The 11,685-nt window shown below is 38.5% G+C and overlaps 1 protein-coding gene across 1 annotated transcript in view; it reads left to right on the top strand.

Moving 5' to 3' along the window:
* Positions 1-7,348: 7,348 nt before the first annotated feature.
* Positions 7,349-11,685, top strand: part of ARHGAP15 (Rho GTPase activating protein 15) — a 310,817-nt gene continuing 306,480 nt past the window's right edge. The window contains exon 1 of the mRNA XM_008494359.2: positions 7,349-7,528. Coding sequence (XP_008492581.1) covers positions 7,364-7,528 — 165 coding nt within the window. The 5' untranslated portion in view covers positions 7,349-7,363. The remainder of the gene's footprint in view (positions 7,529-11,685) is intronic.

The following is an 11,685-nucleotide window of genomic DNA, read 5'->3' as shown; positions in this document are numbered from 1 at the left end:
AGATGGCCATTGCACAGCTATTCAAATTTTCTGCCTTCATTTCTCTCTTCATCCAATCCTTGAGACAAATCGAGCAATAGTTTGCAAAGATTCATAATATTTCCACTGTAACTTTATACTTTAAGATATTCTACTGCTCTCTACTAGGAAGTGGGACTTGATATCAGTCTTCTATTATTTTATTTTATCCTTTTAATTTTTGTCATGTGAAGTGCTCATGCTAGTTGAAAAAAATTAGGAAAAAAACTTCCTTACAGTCAACATTCATGGCAGTAAACCCTGATACTTATAGCCCTGTGGTCAGTGGTCAGGAAATCAATTTAGCACCAAACTGTAGCAGTCTGTAAGGCACCTTGTGGGGCAGAATCTGAACCCCTGCAAGTCTGTGACATCCTGCAAGCAGAGAATCCAAAATTCCTAATGCAGGTGGAATCAGAAATGAAGCACTGCACACTAACACTTGAATTATCAGGAACTCAGCCATCAAAACAACCTTAGACCCCAAGTTATAAAGTGTAGATACTGCTGTGCAATGGTGCAAATCTGTGTCCTCCCCTCTTGCAACCTGTTATAAAGTACACTTCCATAGCTGCCTCTGTAGTGAAATAAATGCTTCCTCCTTGGGAGTTCTTAGAATTACTTTGACATTCCTGTAACTCCATTGACTTCAGTGGGTTCACTGTGAACCTGAGATCAAGACTTTTAAGACTTGTCAGGAACCACATGTCCTGGATTGCATGAACTAGGTAGAAACTATCTTGATAGTGATGCTAAGTTGTGATTAAGTTGTGAGATTTCAATCAGGAGAAATATGTAGTTGGTAACCAAGAATCATTGTAAAATATAGCCCTGACTTGATATGAGAATAAACCAAAAAAGGTTGAAATGGTCATGATATCAAGGATCAAGCTAACATCTTGAGGATAAAAGATTCTGTAGCCCAAGAGCTGTTCAACAGCCATGCTTTAAAATGCTGAACTTCCTGTATTGCATTTCTGCCTAGGAAGTCTGCTATGATTCAGGCCAAATTGTGTCAAGAAATGACCTTTAGGTGCATCCTTCATAGAGACTGCAATATATACCTCATATATATATTATATGTAATATATATACTCCTCGATAATGTGCTTTGTGGAGTATTCCACATGTGGTAACACAGAAATGATGGGCAGTGAGATATTGCTAAAAAAAAACCACAGAAAGGATGGTTTACTCTTTTCTTGGACCACAGGGGAGATGTGAGTAACTGTACATGTAAAATACAGTTGCCTAAAAAAATCTGTGGGCTATTTCTGCTTTTTTTTTGTAGAAAGTTCTTAAATACAGGACTAGAAAATAAAAGAGTGACTACAAAGCCAGCCTGTAGACACATGAGATAAGATGACCTCCCTGATGCTTGCTCAGTCTGTTGTCTCTTCTGAGAGACACCACCAACATCTAATACATCTGCAACAGGTAAAAAAAAATATGCAAAGGGTGTGTGATAATTTATGCTGATGACCATGGCTTTTGTAGGGCTGAGAATGTATCAGCTTATTCACTGATGTTTGCTGATAAGGTTGTGATTGTGGTTGGTAAAGGAAACTGTGTTGTTGAGTTTAGGGGACAGCATTTTACAGCAGACCAAACTTGGCATGAAATTCTGGATTTATTGTCTAGCTGATAGAAAGTGATAAAACTGGGGTAAAGCACCTGATAATGGTGATATAGTGTCACTTCTGACCTCCTACTTTTGACCAGAGATACGACTGATGGTTGAAATTAATGCTGTTTCCTAAATTCAAATTATTCTAGGCTGAGTGACATCTTTCTGCGAAGGAGAAAGCACATGAGTGTTACATCTGCTTTCTATTTTCATTACAATGGATTTTTCTGGTTTTCTAGCACTCAGATAAACTGGCTTCAGGACTCCTCAGCACCAGCCCAGGCCATTGTATCCCTCAGCATCTTTTTCTCTTTGCGTCCCGGCCCTAGTTGAAGGTATGGGATGTGTTAGCTGTGAGAGCAGCTTGGGGGGGATGGTGACAGTGTGCAGATAAGAATGATGGAAAAAACTATGTGGCAGTTTGCTTGTTATCCCCCCTCTTTACCTATAGCTTTTTTCATCTGTCCCCCTTTATTTCCATCTGTTGTGTGTTTAAGCACTCACCGCCCCTGAGCAGAGACAACAAACAGTGTAGCAAAGGCTAAGAGCAAAACCCACCAGCAGAATTGTTTACGTAGGTGTGTTGATTTTAAACACTTCTTTCACAGACCCAGCAATATGTTTTCTCCTTTACAAGAATTCTCTGACTCACCATGTGTGTGGCATGAGCTTTGATTTTTTTTTTTTTTTTTGTTCGTTAACTCGTTAACTTCCTCTCCCATTTTCATGTCTTTTCAAGCTCACAGGTCTAGGGTACTGGTGACCCCAGGGCTTATTTTTTATTCTGGGATATGGCTGCATTAAGTTTCAGTGGATGCTGCTCATGTCCAGCATGCTCTTCAGCAGAAGAATTGAATTAGTGCATGTAACAAGATTCACTTAAAGCGTGCAATGTTTTCATGTGATGATGCTGAGGACTTCCACATCCATTTTGCTTCTGCCTTTACAGTGGTAGATGTGTCATAAAGAGTGAGGCTGCAACTTAAAAGCTTCTTTTGGTAAATACTGAGTTATAGACAACTTTCTTAATCTCATAAATTTGAAGGAAAAACTTCAACAAATTATATTAATTATGGATTATTTTATTTTCCTTTCTTGGATAAAAGTACTTGGTGCAAGTAACTGATGAATTACCATTTGTATTGTCTTTCACTGTACATTACTGTAGGAAGCATAGGTATAGCTCAAGCCAAAATTTGGAGATAGTGCTTTCCTAAAATCTATACATAACTTTACTGGTACTGTACCAAAACTCATGAAATAAAGTTCTTGGGTAATACCACTCAGTGCTCTCATCTTATGATGGATTCTGGGCAAAGCAATTGTATTAAAAATCTTATAAATGCAATATGAAACTTCTTGTTCCCTGGGCTGCTGTAGCCAGGGAATCTTACTGGCTCAAATTGTGAGACAGAAACAATTATTAAGCTAACAAGGACATAAGAGTAGCAGAATAATTCACTTTCTTAATTTTTGCAAAAAGCTAAAAAGCATATGTTTCCTTTCTTAATGGAAATTATAAATAGCAAAATGAAAGAGTTTTTTATTTAGTTTTTCATTGGAAAATGAGCACTGCTACTTTTGTTTCCTTTAGAATAATCTTTTTCTTTTTGAAGAGAAAGGACAGAGAAGTATTTTTCCCCATCAAAGGAAAATTAGAACTCATTTAAATATCTTCACTTTTATCAGACATCAAGATTTTGGGACAACACTGTTTTTAAAAGAAATGTTACAAAAGATATTCTTGAAAACACTTTTGCCAAGACCCAGCACTTTGTGAGGAAGCCCAAGATCTGATCTCTGCAGCTTGCTGTGTTACTCTCTCTGTCAGAACCAGGATGGCTTTGCCCTGCATATGGATTTACATCCTTTCTGTTCCTTGGCTCTGTAATACCCATCACTTCCATATCACGTGTTTCAGCTGTGCATCCAGAAATCAGGGGTTTAGGATCTTAACCATGGGTCTGCCAGATATGTCAAATGTCACTTGATTGTGTAGGAATTGAAGCTCCAGTTCAGTTCAGCCTGATCACTCCAGGGATGCTGTGGTACCTGCTGGAGCAGCTTTGTCTCCTCTCCAAGCAGCCCAATTTGTGGGAAAACTGACTGCAAGAGTTGACCCACTGTGAGTTTCATTTGAACTGTGAACAACTTCCTCCTCAGTGATGGACTTCTAAGGTTTTCTCCAAAAGTGGTTGTTTGTGTAGGGCTGAATTTGGTTTTCTGTCCCAGCCAGAAAGATGATTTTGTCCCTTTAGCTCAGTGGTGTTTCTTGCCTCATAAATAACCTGTTCTACCCACTCTTGAGAAATTCAAGTTCTCCATTCTAACAATGTTTTTTGTTTTTTTTTTGGCCCACCCTATAAATCATTTTTCCCTTCCTGTAGCATTCATCCAACCTCATGTCAAGGATTTTTCTTGCACCCATATTGTTCCCTGCCTTTTCCTTGCTCTTATCCAACCTGTCACTTCTGTTCCACAGTGCCCCAAACCAGTTACTTCCAAGAGGGTTTTCCAGGGTATTCCCATATCCTCCTTCCCTTAGCTGAATGCCTTGAAGTGATGCTGCCCCTTTGCTTCAGGAAAGCAAACAGGGAGGAGAGGAGGGGAAAGTCTGTCTTGGTTTAGTGCCTCTCTGCAACAAATCATCGGTAGGAGGTTTCAAAACTAAAATTTATATCCAGATGCTAACTATTTGCCAAAAGGCAAATTAGCTAATTATATGATGAACATGGAGTGCCTCACAAACAGTTACACAGGGCTTGGCAGCTCTGCCTTCCAAAGTGAAATGAATTCCCCTGCACAATTCACCCAAACTTGGCCCTGGTGCTGCTAAGAACAGTTTGGAAGCACCAAATCATAAAAGCGTGGTGTGGGATCCTTTTAGTGTTTTCTGTTAATAGTCTGTGTGTTTCCAGACTGCCTTCCCTTCCATTATTTTTAGAAGTTAAAAAAAAATAATTGGGAAAAAAAAAAAAAAAAGAGAAAAGAAGAGGGCAGACTATAAGTACTACTAAATTCTTCTTGCAAATGAATGCAGTTCTGTTGAGTTTGTGGAGCTCATATTCAGGGTGCCATCTACTGGCATGCAGGTCCAGTACCTCTGTCAGGAATCTTCATGGAGTTTGGGCAGCAAAAGATTTCTACCTGGCAATCCTAAGGGAGCAACTTTTGTAACTTGCACTTTTCCTTCATATTCTGAAAGATCTCTTTAATATTGTGCCGGGCTCCATAGTAAGACAAATAAAATCTCATGGAGGAAATGCTACATTTTTTTTTTTCAGTGACTCAGAAAGTCTCCTTGTAGTAAGTGCTCTGATGTGAGTGAATTAGTTCCAGTTTGGGGGAAAATTAACTAAGGCTCAAGAAGATTAGTATAAGAATTTTCAGATTTGTCATTTATTTACAGTGCTTCTACTTGAGATCCAGGGCATGACTGTGTCATACTATTAAACTTTTTTATAGCTCTCATGTACTGGCAACACCAGACAAAGACTACCTAATTAAAACTCATAATGCTCTCAAGAAGATATGTCAGAGTCTTATAGGTGGGAGATTTCAGAGGAAAATCTGAGAGATGTGCTCCAGCCAAACATTGGATGGGTGACAGAGCCAGTGTTGCTCTCGTCTCTCAAGTCTGATCAGCTCCCCAGCCTGGAGCCTACTGAAAATCTGTTGAGAAGCAGTTTTGGTTTGATACCAACATAAAATACAAAATGGTTTAATTCTCCAAGTTTAGAAGGAGGAAAAAAATGTTTCCTGCTTAGTGTTGCTGCAGACCTTACTGCCAAAATGGCAGAGTCCCTGTGACATGGGGCTGGGTGAGAAGTGTCTCAGAGCAGCAGAACACTGTGTCACCTCCCAAAGGTCCACATCAAGAGTTTTCCCTAGCATCATACACCAACTCTCCAGCAGAAAGAGACATGAGGACTCCTGACTGGCAGAAAACTGCCAAAGTTTTTTTCTCCTCTTTTTCTGTGGTTCAACATCTGTAGGAATCCTTCAGTAAGTAATTCAATGCAGGAAACAGCCAGCAAGCAGAAGCTTTACTGTTGCTTTTCCTATCATGTCAGGTAATGTTGAGTGAGTGGTGGCTAATATTGAAGCACTTCCTTCTTGTGCTGCTTCCTCACATTTCCATATCTCTGGCTGTTAGAGTTTAAATCCCCCTGGAGATATTCAAAAGCTGTCTGGGCATAGCTGTGGGCAACCAGTTCTAGGTGGTTCTGCTTGAGCGAGTGGGAGGGTTGAACTAAATGATCTCCAGAGGTCACCACCTCCATTCTCTGGCTACATGGCCTCTCATTATTGTCCTCTATATCTAAGGCAGTTTGCTGTAAAGAAATGACTTACTGGGGCCAGGAGAGGACAAAGCTATGAGACCTGTGTCCTGCCACCAGCACAGTGCCTGTGGTCCTGCCCAGAGACACACAGCATTGCTCCTCATCATCCTCTCCCACCTTCACACCAGTACCATTACATATACTGGTACACCAGTAATGTATCTCCCTCTGCTCTGATGACCTCTTAGAAATAGACATTCTTGGAATTGGGAATTTCATGCTTTAGTCTTCAGAGTTTGGGGGAGATATTGCTAGAAAACAACTGTGCTTTTCTAATCCATTTGAGAAGTGCTGATTTTCAACAGTTTATGTTATAACTGAGCTTAAGTGGATTTCCATCTCCTTGGCTCCATAGTAGGAAAACCAGCAATTCCGGCTTATGTAGTAACTCTTCTTTACACATTTTCTCATATGGTTACATAGCAATATAGATAGAAATTTCTCTTGTGACTCTTACCACAGCACTTCACCCATGAGTTACATGTAGTAGTGCCAGGGTGAACTAGGGGGAGAAAAATAGAGCAAGTCTTGTACTCTATCCTCATGGTTTGTACATGTTTTGTAAAGGAAATTTGTCTTGATGTTTTGTAAAGGAAGTTTAAAGCAGCTCTTACTGATAGAAATATTTTGGGGATTTGAATAACTAGAGCAGCTTGTTGAGTCACACTATTGCTGAGATGGGAGGTTGCACAGCAACACTGCTGGAGGAGGTGACCATTGGGTACAAGTTCCCCCTGGTTCCTCCAAGGATGTACTGAGATCTGATGTACTCACAGCTATTTCCTCATTTCAAAGTTTCAAAAATGGAGAGAAACAAACAAACAAAAAAATCCCATCCGTGCTGCCAGCAGAATTGGAAAAAAAAAAATTACAGGAATTTTTATTAGATCTGGGTTTGAACCTGGGACACCAGCAAGGTTGTGATGTCTGTGCTGCACTTGTAACATGCATGTATTGAAGTGTGGAGGTAAGATATGGAAATTGGCTTCCCAGCATGTCACTTTCCTTTGCAAGATTTAAAATGTGTAGAGTGAGCAGGGCCAAAGACAAAGCAGAGTGGCTGCCAGCTGGACGTGGCAGAGGCTTGCAGGGAGATTACACCATAGAGGAGAATGGCTTTTGAGATAAGGATAATCTTTTACATAAACTAACTCTTCCAAGGCAGTTTGGATGAGTGATAAGGACAATAATAAAACTAGTGGCTGACACAGCTGATAGTTATCCTGGTGTTCAAAGATGATCGAGATCTTGCCAGCAAGATACCTCAGCTTCTTCTTTTGACTACAATGAAGAATAACTGGCAGTGGTAGATTTTCTATGAAGGGTCTCTAGATTAATGTTCCCTTTTTATGTCCTTCAGGTCAACCCAGTAACCATGGAGAGGTCTACAGCTTCTGACACAGCCTCTGCAAAGCCTAATCCTGCCCACCACAGTGCAGGGGCTGTTCAAATGAGGATCAAAAATGCCAACAGTCACCATGATAGACTGAGCCAAAGCAAATCTATGATTCTGTCTGAGAACATGAAAGTCACTGAGCCTGTAAGTAAAATGCTTCTGCTATTTTCTGAGTCTTGCAATTTTTTTAAAACCTACAGAATTCTCTTAAGTGTGTTAAAGACATTCTTTTTGTGATCAGTCCTTGCAAGAAGGGCTTTATGGCACTTATACATTTTTAGGAGCATGGGTAGGCATTGGAACAACAATTTGTCTTCAATGAAAGAGAGTTTGGCTTTGGTGGCTGTGACCTACTCATTTCCTCAGTATTTCAGCTCTCAAGTGTTACAGTACTTAAGTATGGCTGCTGCGGAGAATAGTACTTACAGGATCAGATATATGTCAAGAACTGACTTTAAAAACAGAAAAAAGTAAAGAAATGAACATAACAACTCTGTAAATAAAGGACAACCTTGTCCAAAACAAAAACCACTACTGCTGTAAGAATTATAAAAAACCCAAACACTGAAATTATTATTTTAATAGTTGACAGAGTTGAAAGAGTTGAGTAATTTTTTTATCCATTACCATTATTTTTTTTAAATTAAATAGTTAGTGATGAACTCTATTGCCAGTTGTGTCCCTGCCCCTGTACTCCTTCTGAGCTACTAAACAAACTGATTGGTATGAGTCTCCCCTGGTTAATTTTCTTCCATAATGGTGGCAACTTGCAGCTGAGGCCATATGATGTTACAAAATTATTTATGCAATGGTAGCCACTTTTTGGACTCCAGATCGATTTTGTTCTCACAGAATGCAAATGAAGGGGAAAACTGTGTCAGCTAGGGACAGAGTCCCAGGTCACTTCTCACAACCATGCCAGCCATTAATTTTTAGTTCTGTTGATGCAATAGATTTCTATGAAATATTCAGCTTTCTGACAAAGTTATTGTTGTAGGGGGAAGCTTACAATAGCAGCTGTATTTTTTCCCCTTTTCACTCAAAGTTCAAACTCAAAATCCAGGCTTCTTTAGACATAAGTTATTTTAATCAGTGATTTCTCTGGTATAGCTTAAATCACTTCACCTTCTATTTCTGGAAAGAAAGAGCTGTTTAGTTCTCAGCAGCTGATAAGATACTAATTTACCTTTTATTTAGATTATATTGTTTGCCACAGATGCACTGTACGTTTCTTCCTTTTTATCTGATGTGCAACGTTCCTCCATTGCAAACCTGCAACAATGCTTATAGTAATTTACTGGGAATACTATAATGTATTACCAGGAAGAACTGTACCTTTGAAAAAGTTTAAAAGTTAAGTATATTTAATGATGCCTAACATATTTTATTGGCTGTGTTTAACAAAAGGCACTAGGCTGCAGTTGTTTTTGACAAGCATGAAAACATCACAGCATGAGACTGCAAAAGGAATTATGTAGAGAAATTACAAGTGATCCATCTCTCAATGAATTATCCACCTCAATAGCCTGCAGAACTCAGCTACCAATTAACACCTACTTTATTACATGTTGGGATGTACTTAATAACTTTCATGTGTTTATGCACTATTACCTTGACTGATGCCTCTTGTACAATTAGGCATAATTGGCATATCAATATGCAAAAGTTAAAAGGATTAACCCTCTTAAAACTAATGAGCATTTCTGTATCCAGCTGCTAAATGAGACAAAATTAGCATTTTTCACTTTTGGGCAGGATTTTATCATGCAGTTTCTCATTGTTGATATTACCTTGTTACATAACTTTAGTTTTGGGGATAGTATGCTGGACTGTTCCAGTGCAAGGGCCCTAAAAAGTTAAATTAGGCATAAATATTCACTGCTGCATCCCACTAACCATAGCAGGTACAATATCTGTGCACTGGCTGGGAGCTGAGAAGTTGCTTTGTGTTACATTTGTTTAGTAGCTAATTACATAAAAGCAGAATTTTCCTGAGTATATGTCATTTCACCAAGCAAACTTGGCTCCGACATAATAGATTGAAAGCTTGCCATGCTACTAATTTCCTTTCTATTTCATTTCTTTTCATCTCTTTTTGCCATGCAGAATTTTCTGACTAGATATTGACAGGCTGAAAGTCTTTTGGCGTGTTTACTTAACTAAGCCTCTTAAAGTTGTTTGCTAACGCCCAAACTCCAAGCAGAATTCCTAAGGATCCAAACGTTTCCAAATGCATGCTTTAAAGGGTGTGAAATTCAAGTTGAAAGAGAAGTGAAATATCAATTGCCTCTATCAGTTGCCTGCTGCCATAGCTCAATCTCTGCATGGGAGTTGAGAAGGATTCAGGGAAAAGTGATGGGGGAGAGTAAGCTCTGCCTGTCCCAAGTGGTCTGAAAAAGCAGAGTCCAACTATATACATGTATACATGTATATATAGCCACTTAGAAATTTTGTTTTAAAATGTGTGGATCTCTTTTCCAGTGCACTTATATTCACAGTCTTCACTTTTGCATTTAAAGGCACATGAAACCCTGCTAAAATATCCATATTCCCAGTATGTTAAGCAAAGCCAATTATTTTGTGATAGAGAACAAAATGGATTTATCCTGATGTTTCTATATGGAAATTTTCCTTGTTCCTTGTTTCCTTGTTTCCTTGTAATCTATAATATGTCCTCTGATTGTGCTTATTTTCTGTTTGAATTGAATATTGACTGAATATTTTTGTCCTGTCATTGAAGAGATTTTTCTACAAATAGCTGCATAAGTGGGCTCCATTTTATTACTCCTTCATCCCCTATATGCTGTGTCCTATTAACAAATGGGTCAACTCTTTTTTACCCAACCTATGCAAAACCTACTGACTTCAATGGATTCAGGCAATCACCATTTGGCACATTTTGAACAATCAATAGAAACACATTTCTCTAAACATGTTTTGGAAAAAAATTGACCCTAACTCTGGACAAGAAAGGGCAAAAAACCCAAGTACAAAACTAGAAGGAAGGTTGGTGATTTATGGAGAAGCAAATAGATAATTTTCTCTAAGGAATTTGTTGTCTTCTCAAGCATTTGCTCTGATGCTTTTAAGTACACCTGGGGCTATACTTTTGGAGGTGGACAGATTATTTGCTGTAGTGTGACAAAGAAGGATATGCATCATACATCAGTAGGGCCATATGCACTTGTGCATTTTATAGTAGTAAAGATGCAAATGTGGAAGGCATAAGCTGACTGATGCAGAAGCTAAATGTAGATTCTTGGGGATTTTTGTCATTTATTTACGATGGAAATGCTTGAGCTCTGTGCAAAGGTTGAAATTGATATTAATGCAGAGTTTAAAGAACACAAATCAGGAAGCTGGACACAGAGCAAGGGCTCTTTCTGTGCTTAATGTTGGTGTCTGAACTAGCAACGTAAATGAATATTTGCTATTTTCATCTGCTAAACCCCAGGGAAGTGCATTTTGCTTCATTCAGAACAACTTCAAACAATGAAATGTCTTTTTTTATTGGCATCTATATTAAGAATTAGAACCTCTTTAGACATTCCAAAATGTTAATGTATTAGAGCTTTTCCTGATTAGATTAAACAAACTGGTAGGTTTATTTATCTCTCTAATACATTATCAGGGAAAGGGGAAGCAATCTTCTTTTGTTTCTTACTCCTGTGATTATACAACACTTGCCAAAGTTATGGCTAGCCAAAAAGACAGAAATAAAATTGCTAAAAATATAAGCCTTCTGTTTAGTGGAGTTTTTGAGCCATATTTTGCAATTGCAGGGCTTGTGCGTGTTTACTTCAAATGAAGCTTATAGTCAAGTTTGAGGCTTTGTTTGTATAGATTGTCCTGAAGTAGATCCTGATATTTAATTAAAATGACACTAAATCACATTGAATTGATAAGACTTGGCATCTCAAACAAAGGTAATTGCCCGTATTGGTTTTGTACAAAAATAGAGCTGCTTGGAAAATGTGCAGCCAACACAGACTGTCAACTCCATTTATAGATCAATATGTGAAAACCATTGATCAGGCAGGCATGTGTAACAGTAACACTTTGCATTTATTTGTTGTTTTTATACCCTGTTAAGGCTTACAGGATTATCGGCTTCCAAAATATTTTGACTTCCTCATAAATATGTTATCTGTTTAATGTTAATTACAAGACAGACTCCAGCCCTCTTTTAGAGTATTTTCAGTTTCATTGCTGTGGGTAGTTTTAGCTGAAAATGGATTATTTCAATCTCTGAGAGATGATCAGAGCTTCTTTTACAGTAGAGTTTATTTAGGGAAAGTTTT

The sequence above is a fragment of the Calypte anna genome, chromosome 7 (genome assembly GCF_003957555.1).
Source record: "Calypte anna isolate BGI_N300 chromosome 7, bCalAnn1_v1.p, whole genome shotgun sequence".
NCBI classification, from domain to species: domain Eukaryota; kingdom Metazoa; phylum Chordata; class Aves; order Apodiformes; family Trochilidae; genus Calypte; species Calypte anna.
Note: the sequence above shows the minus strand (reverse complement) of the source record. Positions and strands in the feature narration are given on the sequence as shown.